At 45.6% G+C, this 25,184-nt stretch overlaps 1 protein-coding gene across 1 annotated transcript; it reads left to right on the top strand.

Annotated features, from left to right (window-relative positions):
* Positions 1-9,879: 9,879 nt before the first annotated feature.
* Positions 9,880-24,861, top strand: RND3 (Rho family GTPase 3). The gene is made up of 5 exons (XM_074595523.1): positions 9,880-10,579; positions 10,700-10,787; positions 17,988-18,097; positions 19,635-19,769; positions 22,737-24,861. Exons 1-5 carry the CDS (start codon positions 10,430-10,432, stop codon positions 22,986-22,988), a joined length of 735 nt encoding a protein of 244 aa, XP_074451624.1. The 5' UTR covers positions 9,880-10,429; the 3' UTR covers positions 22,989-24,861.
* The last annotated feature ends 323 nt before the right edge of the window (positions 24,862-25,184 follow it).

Raw genomic sequence — 25,184 nt, 5'->3', positions numbered from 1 at the left:
TTGCCATCCCTTCCGTAAAAGCAGCTGAGCATGCACCTGGTTTTCGTGGAGCGCCGCGGCTTTGCACCATGACCCTCTGGCCCAGGCTTCGCTCCTCAGGTGCTCCCTGCTAAGAAGATCTGCTCCCTGGTGACAGGGGTTCACTCACTTCTGTTTCTCCTCATCTTGGACACAAACAGCAAACCACCACCTGGATGAGCTCCTTGGGGCATCAGGATTTCCCGGGGGGGGGGTGGTCATCACTCCTGTCAGGCTTGGCGTGGCTTTGCACACACCTATGTCTTGCTAAGGAGCTTGCAAATATTCTTCTTTTGTTATTGACTGATGATTAAATGTAGCATTGCTTGACAAATCCCCATCTTCCCTCCAACAATAGAACCTGCATCCCCACATCCTGCACCTAAGGGCAAAAGCCACCCTTGCTTTTGTTCATCTGTCTTGGGCTCATCAGGGCCAAGCCCCTTGGGCTGAGGACCATTTGATCATCGATTTTAACCTTTTTCGAGGTTGAAGGGTGGTTCCTCGAGGTGCTTCTGACCTTTCAGACCAACACAGTTGGGTTGAACCCACCAAGCAGCGGGGTTGGGGGAAGCAGCTCTGGGCACCGCGGCCTCCTGCCGGCAGCACCCAGGGAGGCAACAGAGGCACTCACTGCATTTGCCGTCCAAACCCCAGGCTTCCAGGAGGCACCGGAGCTCTTTCGGAGTCAGTGGCAATGGGTTCGCCCTCCTGGTGCCCTTGTGAGCACCTGGGAGTTTCTGCAAGCCTCAGATAAGGAAAGAGGCATGGAGACGTGAACTGGCTTGCCATAGGTCCCGCTGGAAAACTGGCAGGACAACCAGGAACAGAGTAAGCCTCTTTTGCACTTGGATCAGAAGATTCCAGAAACCTTAGAATTGACCCATTTTTGTGTCTGGAAATAGCCTGTAATTATTGTTAGCGCATCGCCCTCTCTGTCATGCTCATTTCTGTAGGAAAAAACTCTTCCAAGAACATCCTTCCGTTCCCCCATGTAACATACTTCCGAAGCTCAATTCCAAAATTTCCTTTTTTTTTTTCTTTTGAGATCTACTGCCTGTCCTCTGCTGAATTTACCAGGACTGAAACTGCAGAGCAACGCTGTGGTTCTGGCCCCAGGCTCCCTCGCAGGGACGCTGACCCCACACAGACATCCCATTCCCACCAGGAATATCCCTTCAAACCCCCGCACCATGGCACGACCAAGCTCGGCTGCTGGATAATCCTCTCTCCCCATCATTATTTATTAGAAGAGATTTCTGTGCCAGATGTCCCCCCGCCTCAGACCTGTGAAAACTATGGGCCACTCCAATTAATTTGGAAAATACAACAGGAAAAAAAACCTATGTAAGCATCGAGGGAACCAGACCTGGCTTCTGCATCTATCTTTCTTTATGAAAGGTTATTATATACTTATAATTAATTGTTGGCTCATGGCATAAAAGGTTTGACTTGCATGGACAAGTCGGAGAGAGGGAGGAAGACCTGGGATGGGAAGCAGGTATGTGGGAGGATGCAGCATTCTTTTCCCACGTTGAGGAGCAGCAGGACATGTAAATTCAGCTCTGGAATTTTGCTCCTTACCTTTTATGGTGAGAAAAATGAGGCTTTCCTTTGACTTTGCAAATACATGTTCCAGCCGAAATCCAACCCGGGCATTAATACCCAGCCCAGCATCTGCAGCCGCTCGCCGGGATGTGCTGAGCACGGGCTTATGCAAAGGGGAAAGCAGTGCTCCGGGCTCCTCCGGGCTCCTCCGGGCTCCTCCAGGCTCCCCGACCGCCCCGTGCAGGCTGATGTAATGCTTTTATCTGAGGATAGGATTTGGTTCTTATTGCTCAGTCTTGCCTTCAATATGAAACAACTAAGCTAAGTAATTAATTTTTAATGCATCCAATATAGGCAGGGAGAGGTTTTGGAGTGATTTATGCTGGATCCCACTGTTGCTGCCAGTCTGGTCCTGGGCCTGGAGAGGCACAGGGGAATCTTGCAGCAATGATGGCAATGGAACAGGATGATGTTTATGGTCCTTTCCAACCCAAGCCATTCTATGATTCTATAATGCCCGAGCCCCACTCTCCCTGCCACTCCCTGCCGCTGCCTCCGCTCCCGCACGGAGCCCAGAGGGATGCAGACAAACCCAGCAACACTTGCCAGGGGCTCGGAAAGCCCCAGACTCTTCATCTCACCGGCACAGAGCCCACACGCTGCTTTGCGGCGTTTGGAGGTGAAGGGATGGAGCAGCGAAGTCCTGCATGTCCCTTCCAACCCTTCTTTTACCATATACCAAGCTGCAAATAAAGCGCAGCTGCCCCAGAAGCCCTTGTTTTCTGTAACCTTCCTAGAAAACTTGTTTTATTTAGTAAACAGCAGCGTAGGAATCACAGAATCATAGAATGGTTAGAGTTGGAAGGAACCTTAAAGCCCATCCAGTCCCACCCCCTGCCCTGGGCAGGGACACCTCCCACCAGCCCAGGTTGCTCCAAGCCCCGTCCAACCTGGCCTTGAACCCCTCCAGGGACAGGACCTCAACAACTTCCCTGGGCAACCTGAATCATTCATTCAAAAACACCCAACTACAAAACCAAATACGAAATATGTTAGAAGGAAGACCTGTTAGTCTTTTCTGAGTCATTTAATTAGAGACACTAACTTTCCTTCTCTATGGAAATCTCAGGGTGGAAAGTGTGTGAAACCTGCTGCAACCAACACCTGCCTAATTAGCCTGGCATTTCCCTCTCTCTGAAGGGAGTCAAAGCGTGTGCGACCCACAGACGTTCACACTTTTTCAGCATAATCTGGTTTAGGAGCTGCCGAGGTGGGACAGGCTCTTGCCGTGGGGTGGGATGGCCATGGGACCCCCAGCCTGCTGCCCACCACCATCCATCCATCCATCCATCCATCCATCCATCCATCCATCCATCCATCCATCCGCCCACCCACCCACCCACCCACCTACACTGGTGCCTTCTGAGCTCCGGGTCCTAGAAAGGCCGCATCCCTCCATGCACCACGACAGCATCTGGAAGCAAGCAAAGAAATGGAGCAAAACTCTGCATTTCATCTTCCCGGCTGCAGGCAGTGTGGGTGAAAACCGAGGCCAGGGTCACCATGACCCAGAAATGTCCTGTTTGACCCACGGGCTTGGTTTAAATCTCATTTTGCAGCTCCGATCTGCAGCCTCACTCAAACAGCTCTGGAGAGGAGTAATCCCTAGGTGCCGACAGCCGTGGTTGTGCAGGAGCTGCCTCAAAAATTTTAGTTAATTAGAAATTTGGGGGCAAGGACCTGCGCTAGCAGCTTTTGCTTTTCCAGCACTTGGCTAGGAGGAAGTTTAATAAGGTTGAACATTTGCTATTCTTATTTTGAGCCAGAGATTTTGGTTTTAAAGTGAAAGAGGGGAGATTTAGGTGAGAGATCATGAAGAAATTGTTTGCTGTGAGGGCGGTGAGCCCCTGGCCCAGGTTGCCCAGAGAAGCTGTGGCTGCCCCATCCCTGGAGGGGTTCAAGGCCAGGTTGGACGGGGCTTGGAGCAACCTGGGCTGGTGGGAGGTGTCCCTGCCCAGGGCAGGGGGTGGACTAAATTGTCTTTAAGGTCCCTTCCAACCCAAACCATTCTGTGATTCTCTGATTTAGCTGCCCAGTTCCCTTCTATCTCCTGAATCCCCACGTGGCACAGCAAAACATGCTGCTCACCACTGCTCCTGGCAGAGGATTTCTCCTCTCTGCTATTTGCTTTACAGAAGCGCTGGCCTCCAGACACGCAAACCCCACTGCTTGCCGGTGGGTGGTTTGCCCGTGTGGGTGCCCGTGGCCGTCCTGCCGAACCCTGCTGCTTTTCCCCCAAAAAATTCCTGAGGTTTTTCTGCAGCTTGGAGCCAGATTAATCACAGCCTGGCACTGCTCACCCGGCGGGCTAAAGCTACCAGCTTCACAAGCCTAATAAGCAGAGAAATTCAGCGCAGAACTCGGCCCCGCGACTTTATGGTGGGAAAGGGCATGCCTATGGGACAGAAAATAACAATAAAAATCAACAGCGAAGCGTGTTAAGAGTTTCAAATGGCACCGAAAAAATGCTTGCTATGTTTCTGAGGGTCTGTGCTGCTGCCCCGGCCGCTGCTGTTACTCATTCACATGGGCAAGAATTACAAGTATGTGTGTGCAGCCAGAAAAGCCTGGGTTCACCGAATATTTGAGGCTTGGTGTGGTATGAAGGGGTGGGGAGCACGGCTCCAGCCGGCAGCAGTTCGAGGAGAAGAGAAGCAGTTTTAACCTCCTCGGGACAATTAAACCGCCTTGGCGGTACTGCTGCCAAAAAAAAAAAAAAATAATACATGCATTTATTATTTGCCGAGTTCTTTCTGCTCTTCAGCAATAATTTAAAGCCGCTTCGCCTTGAGGGAAGCCCTGCGAAGTGCAGCGTTCACAGGAATGGGTGAGGACACGCAGCACTGACCTAACCCGCCCCGCTCTGCCCTGGAAGCTGTTCCCAGCTCCCCCCGGTGGCCCCCAGCACCCACTGGCTGAGAACTGGGGATTACACAAGTTCACTTGCTTTTTCCACCCCAAAACGGGATTAAAGAAAAAGGATTTCTGAACTCCCTCTGAAATGAAATCCACCCTTTGACTAAAGTCAAAAATGTCCAAGTTTACACATTTCTTATATATTTCCTAAAAAAGGTATAAGAAAACCTCGGAATTGAACATCTCATTAAAGAAAGGCTAAAACAGAACAGTGCAACCTTACCAGGGAGCTTCGTATCAGAAACTTTCTAATACCAAACTTCACTGAAATCGAAGCAGTTCTGCAAAACGTTTTGCCTTCAGCATATCAATATTTCTGATGGAAAACCATTCTGTCAGAAATTTTTTATCCAGCTCTAGGCTAGAATTTCATACCAAATAGTTTTACTGTCTCCCCAGCAACTGGAACTGCTGATCCACTATAACGAATTTCCATAATTAACCTCCAGGAACTGAAAATGAAATCTTTTTGTCTGCAGGGTATTCTCAAACAACAGCTAGAAATCATTTCACTCTGAGCCAAAGCACAGTAAATTCAATAGGATTTTCTCCACAAATTTCAATGGATCTTCAGATCAGGCCGGTTCAGATCAGAGTTCAGATCCAGATCAATTTAATACAACTCTGGATGTTTCTTCAACATTTGGATGGGGCTTTGAAAAAAATAAATCTCCAAACAATTCTTCCTTTCTGTTGAAATTCAACCCTGTATTTTCATCCGGATTAAGGACTCATACTCTTTGATGTCTGCAGATAGAAGTACTTCAGAAGATGCTTGTGCTGGTTTTGAACAAGTGAGGAATGCACAACAGCACTAGGAATTTAGACAAAATAACCAAAGTTAAAGCCGTGGGCTCCGAATGCTGATTTTTGGCTTCTCACATGTGTTCTTGCTCACATGAAGGCTGTTCCCTCTACTATCCTACAGCAGGGAACGTCCTTGAGCTGCACGTGATTTCACGGATGGCAGAACACCCCCGACGCGCAATTTGTTCGTACTGCGAGCACTAACAAATCATACATAATGTAACAGCAAAGCAGCTAGCGTCGGATTTGCATGAGATACTTTTACTGTGTTTATCCAGGAGTTTTCCTGGTTTAGATGTATTTACCCAAGAGGAATAAGTTCTGCTCGTGGGAAGTTTTGGTTTGAGGCAGTTCCCCAGCTGGTGGGATAAGAAGGTCAAGTGGCCGCAAGCCACAGCAGGAGTGTATCTGAACCCCGACTCCTTCCCCTTGCAAGAAGTGGCCCCAGATATTGTTGTCTGGGTCCTAATGAATACATTTTCCTACTCTCAAAATATTAAGCTTTTCCAGCGATGGAATTAAGACATACATGTGGAATAATCCACGTAATTTTTGTGGCTCCTACAGAGCCTCCTTAGCTGGGGGGTGTGTTGGGAAGAGAGCGGACACAGGGGAAGCGTGATCACCTCCCGCACGTCCTCATTTCACTGTAGACTCCACGTGTGTTCCTGGAGAAGCCGTTTACCCACGGTATTATCCCTGCATAAAGGGGGGAGAGCAACATGCCCGCCATCCCACTGGCGCGATGTGAATAAATGCCTTAAAACCATCCCTGAGGATAACACCCAGGAGCAGACATGCACCAGGCTCGCGTGAGATACGGGATTCCCACCTGCAGGTGGATAATTGCAGTACGGTCAGTATTTAAAATCCTCCCAAAATGACTAAGGGATTTAAAAATAATTTTAGAATCCTATGACTTTGTTAAAGCACGGCCCTCAGCTCCTGAAATCTGGGATAGCTGAGCTTTATTTCCCAGCCAAGCACTCAACGAACTGTCAGAGAAGTGAGGGAGAGTCGCTGAGGTCTTGAACTAATTTTACAAATTTATGCAATTCTTTCTCGGTAGTGTAGTTATGGCCAGATTTCTAAATGCCAAAATACAGATTATGAGAGTACATATACAAATTGTAAGAGTATCAAGCTCCATTTTTTTCTCAGCTCACAGGTAATTAGCATCTATTTTCACAATTGCCATTGCTCCTGCATATTATTGTACCAACATCATGAAACAGGAGATGCTCATTCTCATCCTCCCGTCATTGATTTTAAACCCTCACTGGAACAGAGGAAAAATATGGTTTGGTTTTGGCAGCCAAAGCTCCAGCCCCTGGACAGTGGGCTGAGCTGCGTGTGGCAGTCGAGCCGCTTGAACCCTATTTTTCCCCAAATGAGAATTTTTTATTCCTTACACAGACAATGTGGGGCGGTGCTTTCCGATTTTAAGTCCTAACCCCTCCCGGCTGCGGACGAAAGCAGCGGGAGCTCGGTTTTAAACATCGGCGGTGCCGCGTAACGTTAAGGTTTGGGAATGAACCGAGGCTCAACCAGAATTAGCGGGTCCTTGTGACCTTACTGCTTCTCCGCCGTCAAACAGGCCTCCTCAGATCGTGTCACCTCATAAGGCAGCGGCGAGAAATAATTTCTTTTCATCTGCCGAGAACTCAAATATGACATTGATCCAGGCCCACAGAAGAGATAACAAACGGCTATGTGTTCAGAAGAAGGTTTTGAATAGCGTCCCTAAATGAGGCAGGGATTACACGCTGGCCTGTGAGAAGTACAGATGTTTCTGAATAGCTGCTCGTTAAGGTGACAATATCGCTCTGCAGGCTGAATAGCTTCTCGGGAAAAAATAATACGTGATCGTGAAATTAATGACTATCACCGCATACTCACAAGGGAGCCCACGTTTCCGACACACAGGAAATACGCATTTCCTAATACACAAGTGTTTGACCTTAAACCTTAATAATGTTCTTTTAATGTACGTCCCATTTAGCTACACACACGCTCGCAGAAAGGAGGAGGGAATGGGATGTATAAGGTTCATGTTTTATGTATATTGTTTAATACTTTCCACAGATGCTTTGGTAGTTGGCATTGCGCGGAGAGATATTCTGGTGGCAATTTTAGATTTAAATCATCAAGCAGTCATTCTGATACTAAAAGCACTTGTTCTCAGCTGTTTTATTATAGTCGCAGAAAGTGTTCAGGCAGATTACTTGTGAGAGGAGAAAAATGTGGTTTGATATTCCCATAAAATCTTATACTAGATCAGTAGTCGCTACCACAGATAATACTAGATTGTATATACGTTATTAATATACGCATAATGCTTTCTTGGATGGAAAGCGGAGAAACTGTGAAACTGTAGGAAGGAATCAGGTCTGAAGAAAAATGGGGAATTTGAACTAAGCAAAGCAAGAGAAACTCTGCCTTATAAATCAAAATCCAGACTGCGTGTGAAAAATACCGATGGAAATGTTAACCCCCGCTGCGTTATCCCCCTAGTTATCAAGATATGGGAAAAGGCATTAAAGTTAAGAGTATGACATGAATAATAGTTTTACGGGGATTAACATATCTGGAACAGCTTCCCCAAGGAATGACAACAAGCAGGCAGTTTCGGAGCAGGGAGGGGTGTCCTGCAGCTTATTGATTGCCACAAATGCCCAAAGTGCTGCAAGGCACCCCAAAAGCCCCAGGGTTTCGCTGGGTGATGCTGGCAGCCTCTGGACCATGAGGGTGAACAAAGCACGTAAACATGACATTACTGGGAAGCGTGCTTTTGGAAGATATGTGGTCATGATGAGTAAGTCTTTCGTGTGCGTTGAAGTTTCCACATTCCTAATGTAGCTAGATGCAGGCGAATTTTCCATGTGAGCTGCACGAGGGAGCCGTCTCCCGCAGCCCTGGTGTCCAGGAGTGCCAATTCCTTCTCCGAGCACCCTTGGTCCTGGCCAAGCCCACCAAGGAACGGGTGTCATCAGCGCCGGCTTTGGTGCATCTTGCCTCCATCTGTATGGAGGTGACCGATGAACTGATAGGGAGCAGATGTTCATACTCAGCTCCCACTCAGGATTAACAAAGAGCTCTTTCAAACGCATCTCCTTCTCTCCTTATATTCGACAGATATGCCTCCGTTGGTATGTTGGACTCACAAAGAATACAGAGCCAGGGCTGAACCTCCAGAGCTCTACCCCACCTGCATCTGCCCATGAGGCTGCCATGTGTTTCAGTGTGGAGTGGAATGAAGAAACAGGATTTTCTGCACCCTGGAGAAGACATGAGAGCATTTACGCAACTGTATTTTTCCAGAATTCTCTCCTGTTCAAATATACAAAGCTGAACAAAAGAGAGAAAACCAACTTGCTGTGAGCAGTAAGTTTCCTCACTGCTCACTGCCTCCTGTTCTCCCTTTCCATCATCCATGCAAAGAGCTGAAGCCGTGTTGGTGGACAGCAGGGATGGATGGAGACTGCAAAGTAGCTGAGACTAGCTTTTAATTAAAAAAAAAAGAAGACAGATATGGAAATTCGTCTGCTCCAACTTTTCAGTAAGGCCTTACAAATAACACACACAATGCAAATTTTAGTGTTTTGCTCATGATTTCCAAGCAGCAACCAAAGCTTAAATTCTTTGGAAACTTCATTAGAGCTGAGCAATCTGACCATCTGAAGATGTGACACATCGGAACAAAATCAAGAACATCAGCACTGAATTTGAAAACATCATGCTTGGGATTCTCTCGTCTGCGTCACCGGAGGATCTCCCTGTGGTCAAACACGCACAAGATAGCATCGCTTTCCCTTTCAGCACGTAAAACTTGATGAATGGCTCACGTTTCAGCTCAGAACTGACAGGGAGCTAGTCTGCGATGGGATGACTCAAGAGATAATGCCAAGACCCACCTTCACGAGGGCCACCCCTCGTCCAGGCAAAGCCGCAGCCCTCCCGCGGGGCCGTGGCTGCCCGCCCGCCACACGGAGCCACACGGAGAGGAGCCCTCGATGGAACCCTACGAACCGCTCACAAACCGCCCCTTGTTCAGGGCTGTCCCTTCAGGCAAGATTTACCCCACGCTGTTAAAGCCTCCCCAAAACATAGGAAAGAAGCGCTGCATTTTGTAAAAAAAACCAAACAGGCGTTAAGGAGGCCACGAGGAATTCACTTGCCATCAGCGTTTACTGACACCTCCTCACCCTTCTCCTAGGTAATGGCAGGTTTCACGGCAGCGGAGGAGCAAAGGTACCTGACAGAATCAAAGGTGCCCTGACAGAACCGCTGTTTCAGTCAGAGCAGCGTTCAGCCCTCTGGTGAACGTAAGCCAGTTTGGCTTGGTTTTGTGTCCAGAAAGCTGAAGAAAAAGGAGCGCGTTAACACTGGGTAGGTTTTATGGGATCCCGACACCCTCCTTGTGACCGTGTTTTGAGTGAAAAAGCCCTTTGCCCACAACCGCCGCCTGGCTGAGCCCACTCTGCGGTGCAGGTAAGGCCGAAGCGCGCTGCGCTCCTCAGCCCGGCCTGTGGCAACCCCCTCAGGGATCCCGGTGGCCATTAGCCACCTTGGCAGGCCTCGCCGCCCCTCTGGAGGCCACAGAGCCACGCAGGCCGCAGATTCCCTTTTGTAGCACTGAGATTAATAGAAATTTAAAATAAAAAAACTCCATAAAAAACACCCTTTATCCGGCAACGAGACCTTTCGCCCCCCCGCCATGGCCCCCGCCGGGGGCTGCGGCGCCGGGCGGCTCCCCTAGGGGGCGCGCTGCTCCGCCGGCCCGCCGGGCAGCGCGCGGCCAGGGGGCGGGCCCCGCAACGGCGGCGGGCGGTGATTGGCGGGTACGAGGCTATAAATACAGCGGGCGGGGGGGACGACAAAGCAGTCTGCGCGGGACCGGCGTTGGGAGTGGGGACGGTGGAGGCGCGTCCCGTCCCGCGGCTCTACCACCTGGGGGTTTTGTTCCCCCCCCTTTTTTTTTTTTTCTTATATATAAATTATTTTTATCTATTTTTGAGGGAACCGGGTGTATTTTTTTTTTTCTTTCGCTGTGGCCGGCCGAGGGACTAAGCCGAGATCAATGAAGGAAAGAAGAGCGAGCCAGAAGTTATCGAGCAAGGCGGTGATGGATCCCAACCAGAACGTGAAGTGCAAGATCGTAGTGGTGGGGGACAGCCAGTGCGGGAAGACCGCCCTGCTCCACGTCTTTGCCAAGGACTGCTTCCCTGAGGTGGGCCGGGGGGGACCGGGGCCGGGATCGGGAGGGGGCCGGGGCCGCGGTCGGGACCGGGGCGGGCTGTGACCGGGGCCGGCGGTGGCGGCGGGCTGACCGTGCACTGTCTCCTGGCAGAGCTACGTCCCCACCGTCTTCGAGAACTACACGGCCAGCTTCGAGATCGACACGCAGCGCATCGAGCTCAGCCTCTGGGACACCTCGGGTGAGCGCTCCCCCGGGCCGGGGGCGGGGGGTTGGGGGGGATCGGTGAGGAGCCGCAGCTCACCCTCGGTCCAGGGGGGTCGGGTGGTGGTGGTGGGGCAGGAGTCCGGCCTGGCGGCCCCTCAGCCCCTCACCGGGGCTGGCGGTCTCCAGATGGAGTCGGGAGGCTGCTTCTGGTTGGATTTTTTTTACAAAATCTGAGGTAAACTTTAGCGATGTATAGATGAGGGAGGGGGAAAAGGGTGTAGGCAAACCTCCACGAAGCGATTTGTCAGCATTGCAGGGCAGGGGTGGGGGCGTGTGCTCTCCTGCCTGGCTGGAAGGAGCTTATCTGAGGAGCTCCAGGGGTAAGGTACCTTGCTCCTCCGCTGCCATGAAGCCTGCCTTTACCTCGGAGAAGGGTGAAGAGGTGCTTATATATGCTAATGGTAAATGAATTCCTTGTGGCCTCCTTAATGCCTTCTTTACCGTGTTTTAGAGAGTCTTTAAAGCCAGTAAAGACCAGGGAGGTAGGCATCTCCAGCCCTCTGAGGATGGCAGGGGTAACCATCCTTTCTTACGTACCGTGACCAGTGCTTAGGGTCCTCATCGCTCTTCCAGTTGTGCCTTGTCAAAAACCCGGGCTCATGTGCTGCCAAGGTTGAGGTTCTTGGTGTTTTAGCTCCCGTGTTAGGCCAGGAACTCCTCTAGATGCTACTGCCAGTTGATAAATGAACTAAGCTCACTGCCAGGGTGGTGAGGATGGACCCCTGAACTTGCCACCTCCGTGCTGGAGAGGAGTGTGGACAGCCAGTGGGTCTCTGCTGCTCAATAACTGAGCACAAGGGGAAGTGGTCAGGGGTGAATGACACCAGGAACCATTAACACAGGCATGTATCAGCATTATTCTGCAGAATTGATTGGAAGAAAGCTGGAGGAACTAGAGAAGACTACGCACGCCCTTTCTTCTTTAGGCAGGTTGTGTAGATAGCGTGTTAACGTTGAATTCGGACTCAGCCGTTCCTTCCAAATATAAAAGCAGTCCTTTTACCAGAAACGAAAATGTTAATCCCTTTTTAAAAAAAGGCGTTTAGGCGGTGAGTTGGCTTTCCTCTTGCTGTTGAGGAAATGATTCCAAATTCTTGCAACACGATTACTGGGAAAAGGCAGCCTCTCTGCCCACAACCGGTATCAGCGTAGTTCTGAACTGATTTTTTTCTTCATCTTATGCCAAGTAAGACTTGCAGACTTCTGGAGTATGTCTGGTTTGAGCTTTCATCCTGATTACTAAGCTGGCTGTAACAAACTCTGTGGAGTGAGGGCTTATTAAAAATTAATAGTTAAGTTATTTTGGAAAATTTTATCTTCATCTGTTAAAATACAACATGCTCCCAAGTGAAGTTGTTTGACGTGGGAAGGTTTGGAATCTGTATGTCAAAGGCTGGAGACACCCATGTAATGAAATATTCTGTAGCACTTCAAAAGACAAAAGCAGTGGAAGAAACACCTGCCAGCCTTTGCGTGTGCATGTCGTTCTCTCAGGCCTGTCCTGGACCTAATAGAAAATTTGACTGAGTCAGAAGCTTAAGATCAAGTGGCTAATTTGTCTGCAATCTGAAACCGAAGAGGAAATGTTTCAAAGATCCAATGCTATGGTCTTATAAAGTATTACTGAACAGCGGATCCTCTGGTTGTGGGACTCTGCAAATGAAGAAGTCTCTCCGTAAACAGCCCTTCTCACTGACTGCAAGAAGAAACACTACCCAGACCCATTAACCCAATGCAAAATCACATCAGCAGATAAGAGACATCAGAAGATAAGATAGTGTTTTAGCGTTATCTTAAATTCTTGGTTATTTAATTTTTGCAAGTCTTTGTCCTGTTCCTCTGCTGAATTAGAATAAATGTCTTGGTGACTTTTTTAAAGCAGGACTAGATCTAGTGAACTTAAAAATATGACTAACTGCCAAATGCTAATGGCAGATCCTGTCCATTGCAACACAGGGGGGAGGTGGTGGCTGCAGTCTTTTGAGGTACTTCAGTATCTCTTGGGGGAGGGCAGGAAGGACGCTATTTAGCTGAGGTTGATTGCAGTGTACTGCAGATACTTTCAAGATGACTTGATCAGTATTTAGTATCCATCTTTAACTACTTTCTAACTGGGAGCATGCAACAAGCTACCTTGCAAACTAGTCCACGGTTTGAATTAAAGCAAGTGTTGTTTTTTTGCATTGAATCCTTTGGAAGGAAGGTACTGCCACTTTGAGTGTTTTGTTTTCTCCCTGAGAAAATGAGAAATGCTCTAGGCATTGGTTAAGATAGCCTTGTGTTAGGGTGAGAACAGGCCCTCCTGTCATGGTTTTAGTTCACAATCCTTTATATACTAAGAATACGATTTTTACTGGAGAGCTCAAGTACAACATGTAGAGAGTCATGCAATTGATAGAACGTTTTAAAGCAAGCTGTAAATTAATTGGGAAGGGTTTTTTTTATATCTTGGATATGCCAGTAGAAATATGGGACAAAACACTCTTACAAGTAAGAGTGGAATGGGAAGACTCATTATTCAAATATTTTCTGGTACCGTCTAGTTCTGCAAGTCATTATAAGGGTTTAAATTAGCCACAGCATTAAGGAAAGCACTTGCCAACTTGAATTTCAATTGGTTTTTGGACTACCAACCCTTCTTTCAAAGCAGGAATGTCTGGTTGCAATCTAACTACACCATAAATTACTCCACTGTGTGGTAACATAGTATGGCAGTCGTGAGCTGTTTGGGAGCTGTGTGCTTATTTTGCTAGGTAGGATATTAGAAGTTTCTTCAGGCTGAAGCTTTATCTTGTAGTTTCATGGACACTGTAAAGAACACTTGTGTATTAGGTGTATTTGTCCACCGTAGGCGTGGTCTTAACGTGCATTTACTAAGGTTTTGGGTTCTTCCAGTAAAAGTGACTACTTTGATACTTACATTTCTCCTTAGTACAACAGCAGCTATGGCACAGAAATCACATACTAGTAATTAGACATACATACCTTTGTCTCCCTAAAAAGGGTTTTCTTTTTTTTTATTGGTTGTACTGTGGAAACTGTACTGGATGCTCCAATAAAATAATTCTCAACAGGGCCAGAAATACCTATGCATTGCTGGGGATTAGCATATAATTAAATCCAGAAGGCCTTAGAGTTTTAAACCAGGTTAGCTTTACTGTGATTTGAATGTGCACAATGTTTTCAGTGTCTATACAGAAATATAATGTTAATTATAAAGCCTTTAGCTGAAATCTTTCAGACGACATCTGAAACGTACAGGAATTAAAGTTACTGTTTTCCTGAGCTCTCTGGCAGGAATCATTGTAAAGGAAATGTCAAATTTCTGTCTTTGCCTTCCAGTTCACTTGCAAGTTGGCTTTATTGAGCCATGTGATTTTTTTTTTTTCTTTCATGACAGTGTAATAGTAACTAGTTTTATAGGGTTTTTTTGTCCTTTAGAGGGGGGAAAAAATTAGACTTGATAACTGGGAATGCCATGTCACTTGCCAAAGTCCTGTTTTCTGTTTGAGGTGCAGAAATATAAACACAAAATACTATAAATATGGTGATTTGCGTGCTTGGAGATGCTGTGTTCTGTGATACTCAGTATACAAAATCACCTGCATTTTCTCCAAAACAAGCCAAGGTGGATTTGGAAGGAGGAAAGCCATCAGCAGTGAATCGGCTACTTGGAGCAGCCACTGCAGTGTTTGATGTGTTTTCTAGGTAGCTGGTAATTAGTGAGCCCAAGGGTTTGGGAGTGAGAATGCTGCTGTTCATCTGTTGTTCTTTCAGTTGACTGGAGTCCAAAAGGCTACAAAGACTAATGCCTGATGGCTGCTTGGTGGTGTGTAAATAGTAAAGTCTTGCTTGTTACTGAGCTCGGGTTCCCTTAGGGCCCGCGGGCAAGCGGAGGCTGAGCAGCGCGGTGAGCAGGAGCTGCCTGGGTTCAGCTCCGTAGGTGGGACGTGGGGCTGAACCTCCTGGTTGGAACTGGTGGTGGTGGTGGCTTTGGGTCTTGCAGACAAACAGGACATCAGCGCTCTATGATGTAGCATCCTGGAGTAGTACTAAGCCATCAAAAACATTAAGTATGCTTAACTTTTAATGATGGAATTCTGTTATTTATTAAGATAGCAATATTTAAGCCTAAGCTTGGTATCTTCTGTAGACCAAAGCCAACCATATTGCTGGGAAGGGGTTTTATTTCAGTTTAGAAGCTGAAAGTATGTTGTATTTTGCATGAAACATAAAGTTTTAAAAGTAGATCATTCTTAATTTGTAGCTTATTTTGTCTTAAATTATTTAAGCTGCCAAACAGATTAAAAAGGGGGATTGCAGCTGGAATGTACTTTCACTACAAATTAAGATGAACTGCAGCATTATCAGGAATTCCTTGATAAAACAGAAAAATCATCCACGTTGTTCTTGACAAAAATGTTTCATTTTGTAGGGACAGAATCACAAACACAAATAGGCTTAATTCTTTTTTTGCCCCTCACAAATACTATAGCTGTAGCCCTGCATTCTCCTATTTTCTAGGGTTGGCACGGCTTCAGATCTGCAGACTAACTTGAAAACGAGTGAGCAGCCTGACTGGGCTGTGCTCGAGTTGTCTGTTCAGACTTGAGCCTCATTCCTCAGATTCCTGGCTTCTGAGGGTTTCTCTGGGCGAAACGGTGAAATGCCACATTGAATAGGCTTGCACAGCGAGGGCCGTAGCCCCTCTTTATTTGCGCAGTAATAAAGGTTTGGTTATCGCTGTTGAATGAGAGCAGGAAATTTCCTTTGTTGATACTGCAGCCTGAGTAGTTTAAATGGTTCCCGTTTGTTCTGCCACACAGTACCCTGAAGAAAAGGAGGTGGCAAATATTCCTCCTAGCTTGCATCTGAGCAGAAGGACTGCCTGTAAAAGTGTACTTATTCTACCTCAGCATCTTTAATAGGAGAGGTTCAGAAGGAAAACCTAAAAAGAAAAACCCTCAACACAAACAGAGCTACAGCTGACACAGTAGAAAGGAGTCTCAGGGCTGGAGGTGGTGACTGCATGTATACATAAATACATGCTGATGGACATATATGGTATGTTGTATCCCTGAAGACTGGTGAGTGAGAAGATAGGTATGTGTCTAAGGAATTAGTTTCTGGGTGAGGCTTTTTTGAGACTCCTTTCTAGCCAGCAACCATTTGGCCAAGCATTAATGATCTTCAATCTTGCCCTTACTTGCCTGAGCTCGGCAGGGAGATGTGCTAGCCAGGTAGTGGCTCTCACCCCGCACACAGGCTGTGCTTGGGCCAGTTAAAGGCTGCAGAGCAGTGCAGGTGGCTAGTTAACGGCACGCTGCCCTGCAGTTCCTCTGTCCAGGATAAATAACTTTGGCCCTGGGGCTCCAGGATAAATAACTTTGGCCCTGGGGCTCCAGGATGGAGACACTGTAATAGCAGGGCTGGAGATAGCTGGGAAATAATTAGTAGTGGAAAAGCGCTTATTGATAGTCACTGCTAGCAGAGCTGAGCTCAAATGAATAGTTAACTACCGGTCAGCTCAGCTCGCTTAGGTTTCTTTTAACATGTCATTTACCGCTGAAGACAGCTAACTGTTTCTTGAAGAGCAGTTTTTGACAGCTGCCTCTTTGTTAGATTGACATCATTTATGAAGATGAGCATTTGAATAAAATAGTCTCGTTCAACAAATTACCTTCTGCTACCTAGTTTGGTAATGCTTCATTCCCCATGTGTTACTCTTCATTTCAAAAACAACATTCCTGGGATTCTTGACTCCTTCCTTCCAGTATAAGCTGTCCAACTGAAGTCATCTGCGATACGTTCGCACCATTCCCCACTCTGCTTTGTGCAACAGCGTGAGCTGTCTGTCAGTTAAAAACTTGAGGAATTTCTCTAATCCAGTTAATAGCCCGCTCAGCCTCTGAGACCTTACAGCCAATTAGTTATAGATAGTTGGAAAATTGGTGATATAATTAGCTGATAACCCCCAAAACTCTTGAAAGCTGTATTCTTGTTGCATATGTTCTGTGATGTATTTCAGGTTCACAACAGAAAAGCACAGGAGTAAGACTATATGAACTAAGAAAATGCATTTTAAGTTGCAGGCATGCATTTTAAAGCCCGAGCTCTTATCCTGTTGGACCACTTAACTGTTTAAGTGCTTTTCTGAATCAGAAATGCATTCTCCTCAGTAACTGAAGCTTCAGCAGAGTCAAGGCCAAACTGAATGGTGGCTGAGTGACTGGAACTTCCTAGGAAAAAGGAAGATTTCTTTCCCCAAACCTGTTACTAGATTCACCAGATGATAAAAATGAGATTTCTGACTCTGGAGAGATACTTGTAACTCTGCACATTATGACAATTCTGAAAGAAAACAGCATATCCCTTAACTCTGGAAGTAAAACATGCACAAAGTGCAATATTGGACCTGTTTCTGTTCCATCCAATTACTAGATTAGCTTTGATCTCGTTGGTAAAGATTTGTTTTATGGGCTAAACGTAGACATTTATTGCAAGCGTATATTGATTTACACATTGGTGAGGCTGTTTGTGACAGATAACTTGCGTGCCTGCCTACAGGACTAGGATTCTTTTCTCCTAGAGTACTGCAACAAATGCTTTAATTTGAAGCAAGAGTTACTTCTAAAAATTGCTGATATCCATGACAACTAAAGATGCTTTTTGCACTGGGATCTATTTGTTTTAAATGTTAGAAGACTCAAAGCTGATTTATTTCAAAACTTCCTGATTTGTTTTTTTTTTTTTTCCCATGAAAGCACAACTGTGACAAATCTGCTTTGAAGGAGCTTTTTGGAGGTCGAGGATTTGTTTTCAAAGTCAAATCCCTGCAGGTTAATGCTGGGACTTAAACTTGGGCTGACCCAATTTCCCTTTCCTTGTTATTGGGGGCATCCCAAGCTTTTGGTGGGAGATGGATCACTGGGGTGCCATCACTCTTTGTTACTTGGGAAAGCTGTTGCTTTTGTAGGTGAGAAACAAAAGGGAAGTGGAGGAATGAGCAACTGCAGCGAGTGTTTTGGCAATACAGTGCCGTTGAAGAAGAGAAGGTAGCTGGGTGCTATCAAAGAGCTTCACTGGAAATTTTTCTGAACTTTCTGAATAGGCTTGAGTGACAGCAGAAAGTGAAAAATATAAACTAATAAAAATGTTGTTTGTTTCCCTGCAGGGTCTCCTTATTATGACAATGTCCGCCCGCTCTCCTATCCGGATTCTGATGCTGTCCTGATTTGCTTTGACATCAGTCGGCCAGAAACTCTTGACAGTGTGCTAAAAAAGGCAAGTGTTTGAGAAATGTTTGAGTACAGAACTGTTTGAGTAGCTTGTCTTTAAATCTCTGAAGAGTGGTGCTGTTTCCTATGTTGGAAATTTCAGTTTGTTTCTTTTAATGGAGAGATGACAGGACCGCGCTCTGCACTGCTAGAATTTGAGATCATTTGTTTGAAAGGGGTGAATGTTAACTGAAAACAAAAGCTCCCTAATGGATGCTCAAGGATGAAGTAAATTCTCATTCCTCAGCCCTTACACAGCAGTGAATTGTTCAGGGTGGTGTGAGGTGCCAGGGCTGGGTGCAGCGAGAAACTGTCTCTCACATTATATTCGTATAACAGACAGGATTGAGAAACTTTGCCATGTTTCAAAGATGGTTAAAACATGCCTGCCAAGTGTTTGGACTTTTGCCATGGCTTTACATAATTTCTCAGCCTGAAGTTAGAAGCAGCCAGTGACAAATGCCTCTGGAAGCTACCAGAAGACCTAGCGGTGGCATAGAAATGCTATCCTGCACCAAACTTCAGAATTTTTCACAAGCTCACTGATCCAAGATTCAATGCCAGACTTCCCCCGAGTTAAAACATTGAATTTTGATAATCAAGCTCTGTGTTTGCAAGGTCGTCCGGGTCCTTTCCTTGGTCACTGGGCATGGCTCAACTTTGCAGTGTTGTCTTTAAGGCTTAATGACCTGAAGTTCCTTCTTTTCTGTAGCTGGGGCCAGTGATTCTTGTGTCACTGGGAATAAAGTGGCATACAATGCTCTGAATAGTCGGCAGAAGATACTTAAGACTGTTCTCTCAGCTACTAACTGTGCCAACAAGCCTCTAGAACTGTCTTTTTGTTTTCTGTCCCTGATAATTCTGGTTACTGTACTGTTGCTTAATTCTGTAAGATTTTTCTTGATATGCTTTTAAACCCAAATGATATCCATATGTTTTGGGGTTTGTATGATCTGTCCAGGTTATGCTGCAAAATTCTTGGCTTGTATTCTCAGAATAACTATGTAGAAAGGGAAGAAAACCAAGAAATATATCACAAGTCCTGTTTGAAGGGCTTGTTACTGGTTCATAATAGCTGAACCCTTGACAGATTTGTGCAGTTTTAGGTGTGAGGATATAGCCGATATAAAGCGACATTTATTTTGTGGTCATACAAGACCTGCCTCCATCTCCATCTTGAGGAACCATTGAATGTGGCGACAGCAGGTTCCTGTCTGCAAATGGCCCTGGCTGGGTGTTCGCTGCTTGTGGGGAGTGACAGGGCTGCAAACCTTTAGTCATGTAGGTAAACAATCTCAGTTCATTCCCTCCTGATTAGTAAGTAAGTGGAATTAATGAATGTACAAGATAGTAAGATTTCATCCTTGACCAGATTCTGCTGGAACAAATGCCTTTAGAAATTATCTTGAAGGTAGATAAAGCTATTATGTAAGAATATTTCCACATAAAATGTCATGACTTACTAAACTTCATCTTGTATCTTTTGCTGTATTGGATTTAAACATTCAACTACTCGAGTACAATAACAACCTAAAATTTTACAGTGGAAAGGTGAAATCCAGGAGTTTTGTCCGAACACCAAAATGCTTTTGGTTGGTTGCAAGTCGGATCTGCGCACAGATGTAAGCACGCTAGTGGAGCTTTCCAATCATAGGCAGACGCCTGTGTCCTACGATCAGGTATGTGCCACTTGGTACTTCGGGGTGGAAGATAATACTCTTTTTCTATCACTGTAGCCATCTTTATGAACAGCTTCTCCCCCCATTGACACCGGTGCATGCTACAAGTCACATGCGCATTCTCTAGTAGTTGCCAGAGGTGAATTTGAAAACTACTGTAAGTAAAGGCAAAGCTTACCCACAGACTGGATGCAGCAGAAGAATCATGCAACCCTGTAACACATGCTTTTTTAAGCAGTGTTAAGTTTGTAGCCTTATTGGTTGCAAAGAGCCTTTTAAGTGTATTGAAAATAAACTTACTGCTTTTCTGGGCCTGCAGAGGCCAAAACAGTAACTGAGAGGTGACACATCCTGTTTGTTAACTGACAAATTGGTAAAATTGTTGTTTTCAGACTTTAGATTTGAATGTCATTCATTTAACTTCAGCATCATGACAAATATTGCATATGATCTGTCTGCTTTAAAATCCTGTTGCCTTAAAACACCTGTGAAAACACCTTGTAGCTCCCTCTGAAGGTGGCAGCAAATCCAAAAACCATCTTAATTCTTGGCAGCAGTTCTGTGCTGTTGGGGAAATGAGGAGTTTGGAGCCAGGTGTTGGGGGATAGAAAAACAGAGGTGAAAGGGAAAGGAATCAGGCCATGGGAGAGCAGGAGGTAGAGAACAGGGGAAAATGGGGCTCTAAGGTAAATTTCCCCTTATTACTCACACATGCGTATCGTGCTTTGCAGCTGAATCACAGTGGTGGTTTGAGAGACACCCTGCAGGGTGTGCGAGAATGGTGTCTCCAGAAGAAACTTTAGCTGGTGTCGATATCCTGTGCTAGCAAATATTTTCTTGCTGTTTTATCCACAACTTCAGGTTTTCTAAACCAACAGCTTCTAATACGCAGTTACTAATATTGCAGCCTCCCACAGCATGTTTAAATTGGAAAATGCAAAGATACCGTAAACCGAGTGTCTTGATTAAAATAGAACATGGGGTGTTGTACTGTGATGGCTTATGCTGCTTATGGCTTTTTTCTACACTCAGTGAATATCCCTCCATCTCAGACAATTTTAAATGAAACTGAATGCCAGTTTTTTACGTTGGTGTAAAACAGCTCAGAAGTGTCCTTAAAACCCTGCTTGTTGCAGAGGATGTCATCTTGGTTACAGACTACAGCTGTTGCATGTGTATATATTCGTGTTGTTCAGCCTCAGATCTGTAATTTTCCATGCTGTTTTTCTTTGAATATTAAACTTAAAAGGAAATGCTGTCTGCCACTTACTCCATACACAAGTTCACATGCCGCATTTTGTACAGTACTTCAATAGAATCACCAAGTCTGACTCTTTTCCATAATGACTAAAAAAATCTACTGACAGATGGATTTATCCTCTGGTGTGGAAGATTCACATCTCTTCTGGTGTCACAGCTTAGCCTGTACCCCTCAGGAACAGGAGTCAGCTGAAGACAAAAGACTAAGCCAGAAGTGTATTACTTACGGCCAAAGGGAAAATCGCAGATGTTAGAGGGAAGCCTGTGCTTCAACAAACTTCACAATTTCATCTGTGCTCTACGTAAAGTGTAAATTTACACCAAGTAATAGTTTTATCTCTTGTGGTGGCCAAAGCCCAGCGGTGGCATGAAGCAACCTGCTGCTCTCCTGCACTAGTTCTAGGGAAGGGTCCTCTGGGATGGAGTTACACCGCTTATTTTTAAATTCCCTTGCCTTGCTAAGTCGACATGGGATCAAAGAGCTTAGCAGGGTTTTCCCATTCCTCTTAACTTCACAAGGAAGTGCCGGGAGGATAAAGGCAGTTGATGGTGACACCCTGTCTCCAGTAGGTTAGCTGGTTTCCAGTCAGCTACACCTGAGCAAACATTTCTGAGACTCCAAGGGGTATAGGCTAGTCTCGATCGGTAGCAGTTGAGGTGTTTAACCACGGAGAGGGCTTGTCCTACAAACTAATACTCCTTTATCAACCACTCCCGCTTGCAATTGATAAGAAGATGGCTGCATCACTGCAGTGCAAATAGCACACACTAAAGATGTGGTTCCTAATAGAGTAGTGCCATCAGCCTGGCACAGGAGCAAAGAGGAGGGGTTGGACTGACCTGTGCCTGCAGCTCAGGCCCATGTATTCGTGAGGAGTAGCACACCAAGGATGTGGCTGGATTTCATTACTTGCTAAAAAGATTCACCCTCAGAAATAAAATACCATTGAAACAACTCAGTGTTGTTTTTTTTTTTTTTCCACACAATGCTGTATCGTCTTCCTGTTGCAAAATCCGCAACAGGATACGGGGTATTGTCATCTGCTAGAGTCTTGTTGTTTTTCTTGTGCTGCTGGAACAAATATCCCTGCTTTGACTTTTAAGGCACTTAAAGTTGCAAAAGGACCGGTATAACCACTGATGTCCTTTTTTTCTTTATTTTTTAGCCCGTTCCCTAGCTACAAGTTGATCTGTCCCCAGCCCAGAAACCCACAGCACATTCCCCTCTGAACTTTGCCCCCTTCGTGGAGATGTAAGCCCCAGGTCAGGGACGCGCTGGCTAGCCTGTAAGGCAGGCAGAATACATTTTCTCTTTGGAGGCTTAAATCTGGAAGCTGCCAGCTCCAGACCTTTCCCAGCGAGCATGTGATTCACAGACGCAAGCTAAGGTGTAAGGGTGGAATTGCCAAATAGGTCCCACTAATACCCTTCTGGCTTTCTGCAGTTCGCAGGTCTCTGAGCTTATCTCCTCTCTTCCAATTTGTATTTATCGGCATAGAAGATAATGCTTGGATACTTGTTTAATGTATCTTGGAAGCAAAGCTCTGTTTATTTTGCAAAATTAGCTGCTGGCTGTCATGCTGGAGCTTTAGCTCTGGTTTTCACAAAACATTGTGTGTGGAACACAGCGCTGAAAAGTAATTGTATGGTTTGCTTTGGCTCTCTGCGGAAACTTGGTATTGATTGCATGTTCTTTTTTCCCCTTAGGGTGCAAATATGGCCAAACAGATTGGAGCAGCTACGTATATTGAATGCTCAGCCTTACAGTCAGAAAACAGTGTCAGAGACATTTTTCATGTTGCCACCTTGGCGTGTGTGAATAAAACAAATAAAAATGTTAAACGAAACAAATCGCAGAGGGCAACAAAGCGGATTTCACACATGCCTGGCAGGCCAGAACTTTCCACAGTGGCGACGGACTTGCGAAAGGACAAAGCAAAGAGTTGCACGGTGATGTGAAGGACCTCGATTTCCTGGAGAAGGAGGAAGAGAGCGTCCCGGAGGGGTGGAGGCTCAATGAAGTACACAGCCACATGGTATTTATCGAGGGCTTATGCCAGTGCTTTAATGGAGACTCTTCACCTCTTGTGTGAGACTGTATTTAGGAACTGAGCAGCGAGAAGAAATGGCTCTACACGAGGTGGCATCAGGAAATGACACGTTGAAGAAAATGCCAAAAAAAAAAAATATAAATAAAAAGGGAAAAATGTTTGAGTGTGCTGAGAAAAGAGAGAGTGAATGGGAAAATAACTGCAAAGAAGAGATGTCATTGACAGTGCTTGTTTCTTTTATTAACGCTCTACTCCTGGATGCTACCACTTTGATTTCATTAAAATAATACTTTAATGTTTGGGTTTCTTTAAAGAAGACATTATTAATATGCCCTCCTCATTAAGGAACTACCCCTGTGACCTTATAGTTGGTTTTCCAAAGGATATGATCTAATTTTTTAGTAGCTCATCGTTAAAATGGAGAGTATACCGAGGCCTGTGCGTCACCTAGAGGAAAACACTGTACGTGAGAAGTCTGGAGTTTTGCCTTCCCGAGATGGCAGCGCAGTCTACATTGAGCACGTTGGTAATGAAGACAACAGTTTGAGGTTTCCCAGTATTACAGGTGCCCTCGCACTGTGGAAATTCAATGGATGAAATTGGAGTGTGGGGGCAAACTACCTGCCCGTTGCAGGACTCTGACTTTCGGTTCCTCTTTGTGATTGTAATTTAGAGTGGAAGTGATCTCCAGTTCTGGTGTACTGTATGGGTATGTCGCTGTAGGTTCAAGTGAAAGGTGCTAAGAGCTATGACGACAAATGATCCTTAGTTTTACAACCATGATAATTCGTTAAGCCTTACTGCCCACCTGGGGAAGCCCTGAGACTCTTCTGCTCCTGCTAGGAGTTGGAGAGCGGGGTGGATCCCAGGACCTAGCCCTCTGTAAATGCTACGGAGAAGTGCTATTCTATGACGCGGTTCTCCGCAATCAGCTTTGCAAAAACCCCCAAGAATCTGCAGATGAGCCAGCAGAGCCAGATGATGTTTTGTGATGCTCATGTGTTTTGGGGCAGCCGTCTCTCGCTGCAGACTTCGTTTGCTCGTGGTGAGGAAATGGGGTCTGAAGAACTGTGACGCCTTAAGGGGTCCCCAGTGGAAACTGGATATTGCCCTTAGTCTTTAAGACTGATACACATATCCAGACAACAATCGTGAAACATCAGTGAACCAGTTAAGTCAAATTCCTTTTTGCTTACTGAATGCTATTGTTACATTAAATAAATTGGCCTTTAAAAATGTTTGCAACTGTTTACTGACCGACTTAACTCCCTAGCTTCTCTCAAAAGAAGGATACTATAAGCTCTAACTGGTGTGGCTGTCGCTTGTTGAGCACAAGCGTTTTGTTCCCAAGGGTAATGCTTCATTTTTGAAGTGTTAAAGCTGTGTTCCTGTTGACTTGTGCAAAGGTAAAGGGTTACCGTAATTAAAACTCAGTTCTGTGTGTTCCCAGCACTTTGTTTCATCTGATAAAAGGAAAAATAAGACACCACAAACCCACCCATTCTGATTATTTCCCACAAAAAGACGTTTTTACCACCATAATAAGCTTTTGACTGATGCAACAGTGCGCTTAGGGCAGTATTACAAAATAGCTGGTAAGTGCTTTCTGTATTTAAATATTGTGGAAAAAATAAGTTATAACTGTTATAAAACAGGACATTCATTACTTTTTTTTTAAATGTTGAAGTCACTTTGTATGTTTGGTTAATGTTTCTGCAGTATTTATTAAAATACCATTTTTTTTCTTTGAATTAAAAAAAAAAGTAATTGACTTGTAGTGGAAATGGCCTTTTGTGTTCATTAATACTTGTGTGTTTTGGACATAATTGTACTGAGCTACAGGCCAGGCTTCGCCTGGGACTGGGATGTGATTTGAATCTTACCCTCGCAGCAGCCTTTTGGGGTTTCGGGCATTATATTTAAGTATGTAGCATGGATTGCTGAGTTGTTTCCCAAAAATGTCAGAGACAGGGAAGACCAGAGCAAGCAAACAAGTGGAGTTCGCCTTGCGTCTCCTCTGAAGCACTGAAGGCCGCTTTTTAAGAGGTTTCATATATTGCGGGAACTCTTACGCTTCAGCCAAGGCAGACTTTCCTGACCAAGA

Source organism: Larus michahellis, chromosome 7 (genome assembly GCF_964199755.1).
Source record: "Larus michahellis chromosome 7, bLarMic1.1, whole genome shotgun sequence".
In the NCBI taxonomy this organism is placed as follows: Eukaryota; Metazoa; Chordata; class Aves; order Charadriiformes; family Laridae; genus Larus; species Larus michahellis.
The sequence above is the reverse complement of the archived record's forward strand: the minus strand, read 5'-3'. Positions and strand labels throughout refer to the sequence as shown.

Excerpts from the sequence above, each read along its gene's own strand:
- RND3 (XM_074595523.1), top strand. The coding sequence starts at position 10,430 with ATGAAGGAAAGAAGAGCGAGCCAGAAGTTATCGAGCAAGGCGGTGATG. Across the intron at positions 10,580-10,699 it reads CCAAGGACTGCTTCCCTGAG|AGCTACGTCCCCACCGTCTT; the intron begins GTGGGCCGGGGG and ends GTCTCCTGGCAG. Across the intron at positions 10,788-17,987 it reads CAGCCTCTGGGACACCTCGG|GGTCTCCTTATTATGACAAT; the intron begins GTGAGCGCTCCC and ends GTTTCCCTGCAG.